Source organism: Ovis aries, chromosome 8 (genome assembly GCF_016772045.2).
Source record: "Ovis aries strain OAR_USU_Benz2616 breed Rambouillet chromosome 8, ARS-UI_Ramb_v3.0, whole genome shotgun sequence".
NCBI classification, from domain to species: Eukaryota; Metazoa; Chordata; class Mammalia; order Artiodactyla; family Bovidae; genus Ovis; species Ovis aries.
In genome coordinates, this window is record NC_056061.1 from 27,925,939 (window position 1) to 27,943,143 (window position 17,205).

The following is a 17,205-nucleotide window of genomic DNA, read 5'->3' on the forward strand; positions in this document are numbered from 1 at the left end:
TTTAAGATGGTCTCAAAAAATCTGGGCTCTATTTAGATAAATACTTAAAGGAAAATATATTTGGATATAGTCAGAAATAATTTTTCATTTCTAATTTCCAAAATATATTTCACTATATTTTATAGAGCCTCAAAATTAATATTACTCTTTATCTGTATTTCAGGAAAATATTTATATAATAGACTGTATTTAAAGAATAAACAAGAAATTGACTCCAAGATTTTAGAAAGATTATTAGATGAACTACTAAAGGAAAGAAAAGAGGAAGAAGCAGCAAGGTAATCTGCCTGGCACAATAAATGAGATTAATTAACCTTTTACAACTGTTAAAAATCTACTAATAATTTATATTTATAAAATGTCTTTAACATCAAAATAGGCCTACTAATAAGATCCAATTCTAATTCTAAGAAAAATAGTAATTTCACAAATATTACCAGAATCTCTAAAGTATATAGCTGTGGATATTTTCACAGTCCCAAATCAGACATTCTAAACCAAATGTTTACTTTCAAAATACATTGTAAAAAAAAAAAAATGTCCTGGTAGTCCAGAGGCTAAAACTTTGAGCTCCCAATGTAGGGGGCCTGGGTTCGATCCTTGGTTGGGGAACTAGATCCCATATACCTCAACTAAGAGTTTGAATGTTGCAACTAAGACCCAGTGCAGTCAAATAAATAAACATATTTTTTTAAATGAACATAGAAAAAGTATATATTTTCTACTCTATTTATCTGTGACTTACTTTTACTAACTAGAATCCGCAGATCAAAGAAATAATATAAAAAGTGAAAATACACTTGTGTCATATGACTGAAATTCAAAGCTTGACTAAGTTCTACATAAGGTAAAGAACAAGACTGCTGCTAAGTCATGTCAGTTGTGTCCGGCTCTGTGTGACCCCATAGATAGCAGCCCACCAGGTTCCCCTGTCCCTGGGTTTCTCCAGGCAAGAATACTGCAGTGGGTTGCCATTGCCTTTTCCCAAGAAAGAGACTAGTTATTTATAACTGATAGGTTCAACATCAGTTGGGACTTCCTGGTGGTTCAGTGGCTAAGACTCCGAGCTCCCGATATGGAGGATGTCAACTCAATCCCTGGTGGGATAACTAGATCCCACATGCCACATTAAGACTTGGTGCAGCCAAATAAATTAATTAATTAAATACTTTAAAAAAATTGGTCAGAGATGCAGTGCAACTTGGTTGGAAAAGAGATAAAATTTATAGGATTTAGAATTACATTTTTGGCCAAATATCTACAGACATGCTGATTCTACCTGTTTTCCAGCATCAGTTTCCAAATGTGCTGGTCAAATGCAAGATAATTTCTTTTATTACCATTTGTCTTTGATCTACCCAAGTAGTATATGGAAGTAGCTAGAAACTGGCAGCAAAATTCTTCTTCCTCCTTGTCAGATCTTAGATTCTTAGCAGCAGCAACATTTAGTATCCAGGTTTTGGATAAGGAAAGCATCACAAAAGAGCCCTACCTAACTAGATAAGTATAAGAATTGCCAGTTCACACACTACCAAGTAGGGAAACCATGCAGAAACAATGCTCAGTGGTCTCAAAGGTCTGGGTCATGAACAAGAGAACTCAAATTACATTAAGACTTCAGTCTGGATCACAGGGTCACAGGGTTTAGAATATAGCGAGACAACACTTCCTATTAACAAGAAACAGGATTTGTGGTCCGGTGATTATGAATCTGCCTGCCAGTTCAGGGGACACTGGGTCAATCCCTGGTCTGGGAAGATTCCACATGTCTCAGGGCAACCAAGCCCATGTACCACAGCTATAGAACCCACAGACTAGAGTCTGTGAGCTGCAACTGCTGAAGCCCACACACCCTAAAGCCCATGCTCTGCAACAAGAGAAGCCACCTCAATGTGGAGCTCAAGCGCCACAGCTAGAGTGTAGCCCCTGCTTGCTGCAACTAGAGAAGGGCCCGGGTGCAGCAACAAAGACCCAGCACAGCCAAAAATAAATAAAACAAGGCACACACTGTTGGGAGGAGAGGTATAGTGATATATTTGAAGAGAATATGTATAAAGATTTTCAAAGGAAGGGGAAAAGGACACCAAAAGAGCACTGAGTATGACAGAATGACCCACCTACAGAACAGTCTGAAGAAGCCTGTCCAGAGGGGCCTACTCATATTAATGGGCTCTGCTCCACTTAACTGGTCCCCTGTTGGTGACTGCTCGATACAGTTTTTTGATACTGTTTTTAAAGATGCAGTCAACATTCTTATACATGTTTCTTTGTGTAACAGTATGCCAATACCTGAGGGCTAAATTCCTAGTTCTTCAACCCTAATGAAAACCAGATTCCTTATCCCAAACCTCTTTAAATGTCATCATTACTTTGTTGAAAAGAAAATAAATTTTCTGAATACAAAGAAAATTTGCAAATTTTCAATTTACTCCTACAGAAAAAAATTTAAAGAGCAAAAAATGTGAAATAAAATTTTAAAACTGTCAGAATGCCACCATCCAAAAAAAAAAAAAAAAAGAATGCCACCATCCATAGATAATTACTATTAACAGTTTGATTCATTTTATTCTAGTCTTTTAATCTTCATTTATATACATTTTAAATAAAAAATTTGTATTATACATAGTTTTATATTATACCTTTTTTCACTTAACTCTATGTTGTGAACATTTCTCATTTAATCAGAGGGAAAATGATACAAATTCTCCCAGCTTAGAGTTAGACAATTCTTTATCCTTTTTTCCAGGTTTCCTAATTAATAGCCAGAGTTTTTAAAATACAACATTTTAACTTTTCTTACCAAAAAAAAATCCCCAAAACACACAAAAAATTCTGAAAATTAACTAGCCTCAATATGAGTAAATTAAATGTCTATGTGGTAAAGTAAAAAGTATAGTGAATATTATAAATGATTTATTCTTTATTTTTACCATTATAAGCCTTAAATTCTATGATATTGTAAGATATTTGAATTTCCAAAGATAACTACATTTTGGACCTTTTCATTTCAGAAAAGTCAGCGAAGAGACATTAAGAATAGAAGAAGAAAATCGAAAGCTATTGGAAGCTATGACTGCAAAAGCAAAAGGCAAACAAAAGATTATATAATTAACAATGTATCATTTGATTTTGTATTGTGACTGCAAAGTCGCAGTATTTACAGAGAATTATAAACAGAGCGGCCGTGTTTCCCAGTTTGCCCATTAGAGTCCAGGTTTACGCCCAGGTTCCTGAAATATTTGTTTGACTCCCTCTCCTTCTCACTGTGTTCCAATTTGGATAATGCACTGTGTGATCATAGCAGTAATGAATTCATAAAAAATGGATTCCTGACACAGACATCTACTCATCCACCGTGTAAGAGGGATACACAGCAAGACCAGTATGTGCAACATGTCTTGTCTTTTCTAATAAGCACATAAAAAATAAAAAGAAACAAATGAAATGAATTGCAGTCATTCCTCAATATCCATCAGGAATTGGTCCCAGGACTCCTGCAGATACCAAAAATTCGAGAATTCTTAAGTCCGTTATATATAATGTCATAGTATGTGTGTATAAGCTAAACACATCGGCATATACTTTAAATCATCTCTAGATAACTTATAATGCCTAATAAGATGTAAATGCTATGTAAATAGTTGCTAGCAAATTCAAGTTTTGCTTTTTGGAACTTTCTGAAATTTTTTTTCAAATATTTTCAACTTGTGCTTGGTTGAATCCATGGATACAGAACCTGAAGATTCAGAAAACCAACTGTATATTTTATTTAATATACTATATTCAAATTATTATTTTAACATAATGCAAATTATGTTGAATTTAATTAATATTGATTAATGCATGTAATCAATGCAAAAATTATTAATATGTTTTTATATTCAGTTTTTCACACCAAGTCTCTGAAGCCCATTGTGTATTTTACACTCACCGCACACCTCAGTTTGGACTAGCCACATTTCAAGTGCTCAGTAGCCACATGTGGCTTGTGGCTATGTATCAGATAGTGCAGGAATAGCCATTCCCTATTAAATGGACATTAGGGCTGTTTCCTGTCTTTTACTGTTATAATATTTGGGACTGCTGTATGCTATGGCATATATTTGGGGATATATTTTATATTCTACTTTAATAGATATAATACATAGAGACTGTATCTATCTTTTTCATTAAGCATCATGCTCCAGGGGTTGTTCCCAATTAAATATCTGCTGACTTAAACTAAATAATTTATTTCTTCTCATTTTTTTCTATAAGCAGAAGAAACTGAAGCCGAGGCTTTTGAGGATATCGAAGGTGAAGAGTCTGAACTTCACGAATGGTCTGAGACCCCAGAGGTTGCTGAGGAGACCAGGGGGGTCTTACCTGAGGAGTCTGACATTTTTGAGGTCCCAGAAACAGAACATGAATCAGGTTAGACTTTTATTAAAGTGTGTGTCCTTAATTCCCCTGCTGCCTATTGGTGTGTTTGTGTGCATGTGTGTGTATGTCTGTTGATGTGGTATAAAGTGGAGGCAGGTTGAGATTGCAGAGATGTGGCCCCAGAGAGCAGCAGGTGGCTGAAAGTATGGTAAGAAAGCTGAGTGCTCTGCCCGGGTGCTGGCACTCTTGTCAGGGTCTGCTATATAATTTGGGGGGCACAATGTTCAAATATCAGGAAAAAAGACTCATTAAAAGTACAAGAACATAAAGCTCTTTCTTTCCTTCCATAGTCTCTCTTAACTTGTCATAGTACTTTATGTTTCCTGTTTAAAGTCATTCTAAGAAAAATTAAAATTTTCAATTCTTAAGGATGAATTTTACCATTCATCTTTATGTTGCCCAATGCCACTTTTAAATGCAAACCTAAGAAAGGATGTGATGAGGTTCCATAGTCATTCATGTCTCTTTAAATGCCATTACCTTCATTCTGCCTCTGGAGCAAGTTCTAATTTGAAGGGGAAACATGGTCAGACCTGTCAGCATCTTCCCATCCCCAAATCACTAAGTTACACTTATTCCCACACATCATGGGCCCTCTTAGAATTCTGTACTCATGATGGGGGATCAGGAACGCTCAGAGAAATGAGATGGCAAAGAATGGCAGACAGATCTCTGCTCACAGGCGTGCCCTATTGTCCTGCCGGAGTCCCTTTGGATTTTGCTTACAAAACTCGGTTCAAAGATCAAAATGACAACCAAAGTGGATTAAACAAAGTATGGGGCCATTCTGGGCAAGAGATACAGGACACCCACACAGCTTATATACCCATGAAGCCAGCCCTCCTCAAATGTCCAGTTCGGTGGGTTGGGACAGGGCGAGAAGGAGTCTATAAGGCAATGAAAGTCACTCTCAGGACTGGAGAGTGGACTTAAGCAGCAAGATCGGGCACTTCACCGTGGTGGAAGCGGGGCTTATAAATGCCTCGCAGCACAATTAGTGTTGAATTACTCCCTCTTCTCTTGAGTATGAAACATTAGAGATTCTATTGAAAGAGGACCCAACTATTGTTTTAGCTAACTTGCCGGACAGTCTCCACAAGATTACAGAATGGCTATATATAGATTTTTTAAATATAAATGTGTGTGTGTGAGACACACAAAACTTGTGTCTCAGAACTAGGAAAGACTAAGGGGTGAGAAGAAAGATAATTAGTTCTTCCTTCTCTGTCTACACTACATCTGTACGTGAATCATGTCTTTTATTATCCAGGAAAGCAGTTGTTGATCTGTATCTTCAAAAGTGCTATTAGTTGAGATTCTCCTCAGTTTCACCACACCCACAGCCACAACTGAGACTTTGGCCACTTTATGGTCTTTGGGAATATCTTTATGGGTATCTCAAGAAATTAAAAGAATGCTCAGGCATTTTTGATGCCATGTGAATAAAAGTTTGAATGATATTTAACAACAGTTATCAGAACTGTATGTTTCAATTATTATTATGGTCAACGTCCTTTTGTGTATTTAAGAAAATTCTTCATTTTCTACCTTATTTTATTATGTATTTTTATGGCTCCCTGGAACCAAGCAGTGGGTTCGTGTATTTGCAGTGTAGAAAACTAAACTCTGACCGCAGATATCTGCAGCAAAGTAAGGGCTTAGTAGTATGATGCCAAGCGAGGGAGTGGGAGACAAGCCTGAGATCCACTCCAACTTGGTCTTTGAGTTGGGGGCGTTTAAGGAGGAGAGGGCTTCCCAGGTGGCACTAGTAGTAAAGAACTCACCTGCCAATGCAGGGGATGTAAGAGACATGGGTTTGATCCCTGGGTCAGGAAGATCCCCTGGAGGAGGGCGTGGCAGCCCACTTCACTATTCTTGCCTGGAGAATCCCGTGGACAGAGGAGCCTCGAGGGCTGCAGTCCATAGGGCTGCAAAGAGTCGGACATGAATGAAGCAACTTAGCTCATGAACAAAGGGGAAGAACAAAGAATCTTCAGTTAATCATCATCCTGTGACATTTCTTAATCCTTGTTTTGGGGGTCAAGATGCCTACTGTTTATGAATCTTTTTATGAGTTTCTGGTGATTCATGATCCAGGGATCTGTTAGCTCATCTTGCCCTGGAGAAACAACTTGAGTATGTACATTAACGATGTTATCTGATTCTGGTTGATTAGTGTTCACTTAGCACAGAATGGGCTGCCGTTTATGGGGTCGCACAGAGTGGGACACAACTGAAGTGACTTAGCAGCAGCAGCAGCAGCAGCACAGAAATGAGGTCAGAGGGGACAAGAGAGGGAATAACGTTTTGAATAAAGAGATTAACTATAAACTCAGCAGGGGAACTCGGTTTTAGGGGAAATCAGTAGGCAGTGGCACCCCACTCCAGTACTCTTGCCTGGAAAATCGCATGGACAGAGGAGCCTGGTAGGCTGCAGTCCATGGGGTCGCTGAGAGTTGGACACGACTGAGCGACTTCACTTTCACTTTTCACTTTCGTGCATTGGAGAAGGAAATGGCAACCCACTCCAGTGTTCTTGCTTGGAGAATCCCAGGGACGGGGAGCCTGATGGGCTGCTGTCTATGGGGTCGCACAGAATCGGACATGACTGAGGGACTTAGCAGCAGCAGTACTTTACCTAATTGTAGGAGGCACTGGCAACCCACTCCAATACTCTTGCCCTGAAAATCCCATGGACGGAGGAGCCTGGTGGGCTGCAGTCCATGGGGTCGCTAAGAGTCGGACACGACTGAGCGACTTCACTTTCACTTTTCACTTTTATGCATTGGAGAAGGAAATGGCAACCCACTCCAGTGTTCTTGCCTGGAGAATCCCAGGGACGGAGGAGGCTGGTGGGCTGCTGTCTGTGGGGTCACACAGAGTCGGACACGACTGAGTGACTCAGCAGCTACTTTACCTAATGGGAACTGTATTATCAATTTGACATAGTATATACAATTTAAACTTTTGAAATTTTCTTTGTGCCAAAATTTTCATAAAGGAATAATGTTTTTAAAACTCAAACACTAACTGTTAGATTTTTTTTTTAAGTATCTGAGCCTCCTGAGGATGCTACAGTTGGAGCAGAATTTCCAAAAGGATCCAGAGAGGGCCTGGAAACTAAAGAATTACCTGAAACAGGTTAGATTATAAAATAAAAGTAGTGTATAGAAATGCTTTTCATATTCTCTTGCAATTTTAGGCATAAAACCAATTTCCTACTTATGTCTTTCTATGCCAGTTGTATGCTGGTTGATGTGTGTTATATTTGTCTAACATAATATTAAAAGCGTATCTAGCCAACTTATAACAGTTTTTCAACTAATTTTATGTTCTACTTTTATTAACAAAGTTGCCATATGAAATTCATATTAATTATCTAAATAATTTGGATTTTATTTATAAGTAACAATTCATCCACAGCCAAAACAATGAACAAAGCATAGTTGAAATATGAATTTATAAATGCATATTATTGCTTAGAACTCTAAGTTTACTTCTTTCAAATGTTTAAAAAGTATTATGAATTATTTTGGCAATATAGCTAAAGATATGATGCTTGAAGGCTCTTTTTTTTTTTTCTTTTAACCTTTACTCAAAAGTTCTGCTACCTGAAGTTCCAGAAGATGGTTATCCTGATGTTCCTGAAATGGATTCAATTAAAGAGAACGTCAGCTCTTTCTACACTGCCTGGAGACAGATGGAAACAGCTATCAGTGACTCTTTTACTCAAATTTTAAACATGGAGATTGCTGGCAAAACTCCAGAGGAACTACTTCAAAAAGTCGTTGAAATTATGGAAAGTAAGGGCTGCTGTAATCATAACATTTATTGTCGTGAACAAGCCATATTATTAAAAGTACTGTGAAAGTTTAAAGCCTATGGTTTATGAAGTAAAACATTCAATATATCCAGGGATGATATTTAAAATATTTAACAACTGTCCTAGAGCACCCATCAGAGTAGCCACTGGACACACAGCACTGGCCAAATTGGCCACTCGTCACCTGAAGAGTTTGTAAAGGCCTGTTTGCCTACACATGTAAGCTAAGAGACCAGCCCTATAGTTAATTTTCTCAATCTTGCTACTGTAATATGTTCATAAGCTTTTATCCTAAAGATGTCTTCCCAACTGTTTGTTTGTTTTTGAAAGAACCCTTTCACCATGCTGGTTGGGAGTTAACTGTAGAAGATTATGATGAAGAAACAGAAGACTATCAGGCTGAAGCCGATGTCGATGAGGAGCTAGAAGAGGAAGAAGAGGAAGAGGAAGAGGTGGGAGGCTTTTCTCCTGCTCACTGCCCATGCTCACGTCACTGAAAGCGCACATATCCAGAGTGGTAACTGGCACTTCTAGACTTCAAGAAAACAAGCAGGGATCTTCAGATCTGCAAACATTTTCAACACATTTTGCCTCCATTCAGCTTCATTTGACCTCTGAAATGCCAGACCATGAAAAAGGGAAAGAGAAAACTTTAAATTTTTTTTCCATGGAAAAATCTATACATATTAGAGACAGAAATATTTTATAAATTTAACAGAAGTGAGTGTTTATGTAAAATACAACAGTGGCATCTTTGAGGGGCTGATGGCATGAAAACGAGTGGTTTTCTCAAAGAGGAACAACTCATGTTAGGCACCAATCTACTCCCTTGGCATCACAATTTTGATAACTGTTTTCAAGTGATGGCCTCCTAGTTAAGGCATCTATCAATAATAAAATAGGAAGTGATTCTTTTAATTCTGGTCTTTATCAATAAAGTGAAATAATAGGCTAGATAAACACTCATTTGTAATTAACTGGTTTCTTGACTTAAATCCAAATATGTATGTGTCAAACAAAAAATGTTATGCAGTGTGATTCTGCTAATAGCTTTTGATACTCTATCCTAAGAAACTGCTGAGACTCTCAGTCAGGGTGGTTAAAGGGTGTGGGTTTTGTCCCAATAATGTTCAGACTCTCTCTTTTCTTCTGTGACCTGCTCTGGTCTGCAAGAGCATGGTGTCTTTCTTGTACCTGCAAACAGTTCTCAAGCTGTCTGTAATTTTCAAAACTTAAATTTTTAAATATGGTCTTCATTGATAATATAGTATCTTTTCCTCACTTTTACTCTTCCTAATTTATCATCCCTTCTTCCAGTGTGTGTTAGGCTTCCTGAGAGGGGTGGTTGTTTTCTTTCTTTTTTCTTTTCTTTTCTTTTTTGGCTTAGTGGAGTTCAGAAGTCTTGCTGGAGTGCTTTAGGTGACAACATCCTCTAAATTTATGAAGGGCAAGCTGATTTTTCTCCCCAGCATTCAGGAATGTACTGACAGATAGGCCACCTGTTCATTGCTGAGGACGGAGACAGGCCCAGTTACCTGAATTCCTCATACTTGCCCAGATGCAGGGTCAGCAAGGACTCCTCCCACCTATACAGCTCTTTCTTGGTCTCTTGCAGGCCACAGAGACCACAAAGGGTATTAGTTGCTGATGTTAACATTCCCCAGGAAATCCACAGATTCCTACAGGGAAAATTCCTCCTAAGACTTGCCATCTCAATGCTCTGGTCCCTCTGATGCTTGTCTCCAGATACTCATCCAGTCCATAGTGGTAAAGTGTTGTACAGTTGTCTGCCCTCAGACGTCCGCAGAGGCCAACCACCACCTGCTCTAGCAGTTAAACACGGAGGAGGTGGTAGAGAAATGAGGAGAGTCTTTAGAGCACCATCTTCTCAGAATCCCTTGCTCCAAGACCCCCCAATCCTTATCACTATTACACACATACCTCACATTTTTTTCAACTGAATTTCAGATGTAACTGGTGAGCCTTCATTTTTTATTTGCTAAAAGTCTGGCAACCTTACTTTAAGTGCATTTATTGAAAAACAAGAAAGACTAGAGAAATTAGTTAGGCATTCAAGTCAAGAACCTAGAGAAAAAAAGCATAACAAAATAGACCAAATAAAGTAAAAAGAAGGAAATTAAAGGCAAAAATTAATGAAATAGGAAAAAAAGACCAAATAAAAGCAGTAGGCCTACCTTCAAAAAAAAATGAAAAATTGGTTTACTGATAAGAGCAATAAAATAGACAAACCTCCGGCAAGTAAAATGAGGTAAAAAGAAGGAGGAGTAAATAACATTTTAAACAGAAATCAGATTTTGAAAGAGGTTCATTTTAAATTATAATTTTATACTAACAAATTTTAAAGTCAAAATGAAAAGCATTTTCAAAATGCAAATTACTAAAATATGCTTAAGATGAAAGATAAAAGCTGGACAAACAAAAATAACTGTAGGGAGTTGTAGGGCTTTTCTTGTTGGTTAGATAAGTCTTATGTTATAAATCTTCCATAGCATAGAAAAATTTCAATACTTTCCAGCTCATTTTGAAGCTTGCATAACCCTGACACAAAAATTGAATGAGTGACACAAGAAAAGTAAAGATTAATTTTGCACATTTATAGAAAGTTGTTTTTTACATCTTGTTTGGGGAGAGAAAAAAAGACGTGTTGTAGAATAGTCATGCAAAGTATTATTTCATTGTTATCTTAAAAAATACTGTATTTGTGCCTAAATTTGTGTCTTTGTATGCAAATGTGTAAGCTATACTGAGAAAAACGAGTCTGAAAAAATACACATAAAACGATTAAGTGTTAAGACAGCACTGGAAGGGAAAGGTGAGAAGAAATGTTCACTCTTGATGCATTGTGGTTATGTTTTGAATATTTTTACAGCAAGCATGCATTGTACAACACAGAAAATTATTTTTATTTTTTTATTTAAATTTTTATTTTTACTTTATGTTACTTTACAATGCTGTATTGGTTTTGCCATACATTGACATGAATCCACCACGGGTGTACATGAGTTCCCAAACATGAACCCCCCTCCCACCTCCCACCCCATATCATCTCTCTGGATCATCCCCATGCACCAGCCCCAAGCATCCTGTATCCTGCATCAAACATAGATTGGCGATTCGTTTCTTACATGATAGTATACATGTTTCAATGCCATTCTCCCAAATTATCCCACCCTCTCCCTCTCCCTCAGAGTCCAAAAGTCTGCTCTACACTCTCTGATATAAATCACAGCAGGATCCTCTATGATCCACCTCCCAGAATACTGGAAAAAAAATTATTTTTAAAATGTACTTTACTTTAAATATAGGGCTTCCCTCACAGCTCAGTTGGGAGAGAACCTGCCTACAATGCAGGAGACTCCGGTTTGATTCCTGGGTTGGGAAGATCCCCTGGAGAAGGGATAGGCTTCCCACTCCAGTATTCTTGGGCTTCTCTTATGGCTCAGCTGGTAAAGAATCTGCCTGCAATACAGGAGACCTGGGTTTAATCTCTGGGTTGGTAAGATCCCCTGGAAAAGGGAAAGGCTACTCACTCCAGTATTCTGGCCTGGAAAATTCCATGGACCATCCATGGGGTTGCAAAGAGTCGGACACAACTGAACAACTTTCACTTTCACTTACTTTAAATACTTTGCAAGAGTCCCTAAGGGATTTTACACATGGTTTCTTCATCTATTGCATTTCCAACTGAATAAAATAAAAAATTTCCAAAGTATTTGATTATATATCCACTGAGTAAGAAACAAAGCAAATCCTGAGACATCTCCCATTTTCATTTTCAATGAATAAGAAGTTGTGACCCTGACTCAGCTTTTACTTCTTGGAAATAATTTTATTTTAGAAACTGACTTCACAGTGACCCCGCATCTACACATTACAGGGGTTTTAGACACATTTGTAGATACATTTGTCTACAGAGGGCTTGGGACACCTTCAGTGCTGCTTCATTTTTTTAATAAAATAAAGACACTTGGTATTTGAACTCAGAGGAATATAAGAAACTGATTTTTTGATGAATTAAAATAGTATAAGAACTGGTCTTTTGTGGATTGTTTTAAAGGGATATTGTTATGGATTAAATACTATACAAAGATGCATTTTTATAATTCCCTCTTTAGTATTATAAGAACAGTACATTAATAGTGTTCTCCAAACTTTGAATGATATTTCTAGAATGAAGATACAATTAAGGAGAAGAAAAGGCATTTGGGAGATACAAAGCACTTTTGTCCAGTGGCTCTCAAAGAAAACTTCGTCCTACAACCAGGCACCCCAGAAGAAGCAGCTAAATATCGAGAAAAGATCTATTACTTTTCAAGTCCTGAGGCTAAAGAAAAGTTTTTGGAGCAACCTGAGGAGTATGTGGCTCATGATGAACCGTTAAAGGTGAAAACAATACTCCCATCCTGATGACTGCTCCTGCGTCCTTATTTAGAGACTTGTTACCAGTCTCCACCATTTTACTCAATAGTGAATTCACCAATATAATAAAACAGTATGGTGGCAATATCTAGGTTTTAAGAACAACTTTTTGGAATATAACATAATCTAATTATCTATTTGATTTCTTTAGTAATGCCTTATATCAAACCAACACATATTTTTTTAGCTGAAGTATTTAATAGGAAGTCACAGTTGAATTTATTGCTTGTAATTTTATTGGATTTATTTTATTGCCTAATCATTTTGATGTACCATTTTAACATTTAATTTCTTGTTAGACTTTTTTTCCCCCACAATGTTGTGATTTTGCCATTGTGGATATGAAATAGTACTTAGGAAATCTTTGGGCATATCATTCTTTCTTTCTCTTAATTATTTTATTGGTATAATTCCCTAGAATGGGATTACAAGATCAAAATTATAAATCACAGTATATTGTCATGGGGCTTCCCTGGTGTCTCAGCAGTAAAGAATCTGCCTGCCAGTACAGGAGAGGTGGGTTCGATCCCTTGGTATGGAAGATGCCCTGGAGAATGAAATGGCAACCCACTCCAGTATTCTTGAAAATTCCATGGACAGAGGAGCCTGACAGGCTACAGACCATGGGGTTGCAAAGAGGTGGGCACGACTCAGCCACTAAACAACATCTTGTCAGGACTTTCAATAATACTCATGCCTTGTTAAACAGAACATGTAAAACACAATTTAAACTCTTCCGGATAATTTGGGCGATTTTCATGGCTATTGCATATACCTTTAAACTCTTCTCTGAGCGTTTCCTTCACAAGGACAAAAGGTGATGAGGCTGTGCTTGCTTCCCTCTGCTGCTCAAAATCCATTACTGCCAGCCCCTTTGAGGCTCATTCCATTCAAATATATCACCATCTCCCACTCCTGCTCTCACCTATAAATATCAGAGTCATTGCCCCACATTTACAAAAGATTTATCTGCTCCTTCATCCCAAACTTCATCATTGTTTTTGACCAGCTTGAGCATCAGTGGACAGTCCATACACCTGGATCTCTGTGGATTCTCTGGTTTGGGGGCTTCCCTATCTCCCATGGACAGAGGAGCCTGGCAGACTACAGTCCACACAGGTTGCAAAGAGTCAGACATGACTGAGCAACTAACACTTTCACTATTTTCACTTTATCTCCAATACAGAGATTACAGATTTAATGAAGGCACCTCTAAAATTCCTGTATCAGTGGGCTTTTTGTTTGGTAGAAAGCTTTTGGTGGTGGTGGTGGTGGTGTTTTTATCGTACTAAGAAAATGTCTTTGTATTCTTCCATAATTAAAACTTTTAAAAATAAACAAAATCAACTTTATTTTATTTTAAATGTCTTTTGGCACTTGATATCAAGATGCTCTGTATTTGTTGATGCTCCCTGAGGATCATGGTTGATGCCGTGAATCATGTTAACTGGTATACCAATGTCGAAACATCCTTGAGTTTGTGAAGTGATAATTCAGTCTTAGGGAGAGCAGTTAATAAGCCTTAGGTTTTCTAAATTCTTAAAGCTTCTTCTTCTTCACTGTCCCTCTCCTCTACCCCCATCCTTGACTTATCCCCTATTTCAGGCGCCGCCATTAAGAATATGCCTTCTCGGCCCCCATGGCTCTGGCAAAACTGTCTGTGGAAGACAGCTGGCAGAAAAATTGGGCATTTTTCATATTCAGTTTGAGGAATTTCTTCAAGAAAAACTAATGCTGAAAACTGAAAAGAAAGTTGGACCTGAATTTGAGGACGATTCTGAGGATGAACAATTTGTAAAACAAGAATTTGAAGAGCTTGCAATTCAGGCCCATGTTACAATTGAGGAAGAAAATACAAAGAAGCTGGTAGGAATATTAATACTTTCTTTGCAGATAATTGTGCTTACTGGTGTTACTTTGAGGGAGTAGAATATAAGTAGTACAAAACTCTATAAAATTTTGAAGAAGTAAAATAAAAATAGCCCATAAAAGTAATTTAAGAGTCATCTTGTCAATATGTTAAATACAGACCTTGCTACTCAGAATATAGAGTACTGAGTTTTGCATGACTCCACTGAAAAACAGAAAAGCTTTCCCTGACAAGACTGTTGTATAGCATTTATTTGGGGCTATTCTTTGATGGACTACCCAGATGGTTCAGTGATAAAGCATCTGCCAATACATGACATGCAGGTTCAATCCCTGCATCAGGAAGATTCTCCTGGAGCAGAAAATAATAACCAACCCCAATATTCTTGCCTAGGAAATCCCATGGACAGAGGAACCTGGTGGACTGTAGTCCATGGAGTCGCAGAGTCCAACACGACTTAGTGGCTAAACAACAATGTTATTTGAGATGTCTGATCTAGATGATAAGATTTCTGTTATTGTGTTCTGTGTTTTCTATTTATTAATAATACTATAAAAATCTGCCCCTGCACCAGTAGAGATCTCAAAATATTAATTTCTAATGATTCCTCATAAGGAAGTTTGTAAATATCTTTTTGTTGTTCTTCAGTCACTCAGTCGTGTCTGACTCTTTGCGACCTCATGGACTGCAGCATGCCAGGCTTCCCCGTCCTTCACCATCTCTCGGAGTTTGCTTAAACTCATGTCCATTGAGTCGATGATGCCATCCCACCATTTCATCATCTGTCACTCCTTCTCATCCTGCCCTCAATGTATCTCTTAGGTGGTTTCTATCTGGCCATATAGAGAAAGTTCATTATTTTAACTCGCCTTTTAACCATTTCTGATATATCTGAACCCTTTTTTTCCAAATGATCTTCTAATGGACACAGGTACAGATTATATTAGATGACTGCCTGCCTGGCCCATCCTTTAATCAGGATCTAGATTGAGTAGCTATAAGATAGGTGACAAAAATCAGTTAACCTTTATAGGTGTGTGATATAGATTGATCTTGGTTTTAGTAAAAATGATGAGACAATCAAAATTAGTCATGCTACTTGCTAGTAGCTCCTCTTAGCAAAAGTAAGTATAATTTCATATCCATCCTAAAGGAGATCAGTCCTGAATATTCACTGAAAGGACTGATGTTGAAGCTGAAACTCCAATACTTTGGCCGCTTGGTCCAAAGAATTGACTCACTGGAAAAGACCCAGATGATGGGAAAGATTGAAGGTAGAAAGAGAAGGGGATGACAGAGGATGAGATGGTTGGATAGCATCACTGACTCAATAGACATGAGTTTGAATAAACTCCAGGAGTTGCTGATGGACAGGGAGGCCTGACGTGCTGCAGTCCATGGAGTTGCAAAGTCGGACACGACTGAGTGAATGAATTGAACTGAACTGATATTAAATATTGGTTTAAAGAAAAGAACTCAGATTTTTAAATGCTTACAAACAACAGTAAAAAATGACCTGAGAAAAATAGGTCTTATATTAACTATGCAACATATTACTATTTATTAATATAAAATTTTAAGTTTTTTTTGTTTTATAATTTTTGTTTGTAGCCTCAGGAAGTGCAACTTACAGAAGAAGAAGAAGCAATCAGATTAAACCTAACAGAAAATGAGCCATTGCCTCCTGAAATCCTTGAAGCAATTCTTTCTCAGTGGTGGTTTAAGGAACCGATATGGTATCTTAATTTATGTAGACTTTTATATACTTATTGACTTTCATTTGCTTTATTCTTAAAAGTTAAAAATGTAGTCCAACATAAAGTTAAGAATTTTCTCCTTTACTCCAATGTAAACTAGTGATTCCACACATTAAAAACACCAAGGAGATTATTTTTAAAATATTGATGCCAGAGGCTCCAAACAATTGAATTAAAATTTGAGGTGCAAGGTTGGGACCGAGGCATTGGAGCCTCCCAGGGGATTATAATGTGTAGTCACGACTGTGTGTGTGTGCTTAGTCGCTCGGTCATGTCTGACTCTTTGCTACCCTATGGACTGTAGCCCATCAGGCTCCTCTGTCCATGGGATCCTCCAGGCAAGAATACTGGAGTCGGCAGTCATTTCCTTCTTCAGGGGATCTTCCCAAGACCCCTGGCCAGGGATCAATCCCAAGACCAGGGATCGAACCCAGGTCTCCTGCATTGCAGGTAGATTCTTTGCCATCTGAGCCACCAGGGAAGTTCAGTCATGATTAGGAAATACATGTAGTTAAGCATACATCTTGATAAAAAGATTAGTGCTAATCATGAAGAACAAATATCCCAAGTTAATGATTTTAGTGCTTTTCTACGTATGGGAAAATGCAAGAGTCTGGGATCATTGAAATCCTTCCTGAGATATGCAGTCTACTGTCTAGGGGCCCATTTATCCAATAGACAGAATGCCTCACGCTATTTTTTCATTCTGAATTCTTTTCAGGGTGCATTGTCTGTAGGTGACTGCAGTGGGTTGTGATTTAACCCCCATATTACTGGTTGGTGAACAACACTCTTTGTTTATGTTGTGGTTGTTGTTCACATCACTTAATAGCTGACCATAGTCTTATACCTTTACCAAAAGCCAAGAACAACTTGATCCCAGACAGAACAAA

The 17,205-nt window shown here is 37.8% G+C and overlaps 1 protein-coding gene across 3 annotated transcripts in view; it reads left to right on the forward strand.

The window, feature by feature from the left end:
* Positions 1-17,205, forward strand: part of AK9 (adenylate kinase 9) — a 122,418-nt gene that overhangs the window by 61,148 nt on the left and 44,065 nt on the right. For all 3 annotated transcript variants that reach the window (XM_042253323.1, XM_027972377.2, XM_060419503.1), the window contains 9 exons: positions 164-278; positions 3,012-3,088; positions 4,261-4,413; positions 7,474-7,563; positions 8,025-8,225; positions 8,576-8,697; positions 12,437-12,649; positions 14,291-14,551; positions 16,167-16,291. In XM_042253323.1, the coding sequence (XP_042109257.1) occupies positions 164-278; positions 3,012-3,088; positions 4,261-4,413; positions 7,474-7,563; positions 8,025-8,225; positions 8,576-8,697; positions 12,437-12,649; positions 14,291-14,551; positions 16,167-16,291 (1,357 nt within the window). The remainder of the gene's footprint in view (positions 1-163; positions 279-3,011; positions 3,089-4,260; positions 4,414-7,473; positions 7,564-8,024; positions 8,226-8,575; positions 8,698-12,436; positions 12,650-14,290; positions 14,552-16,166; positions 16,292-17,205) is intronic.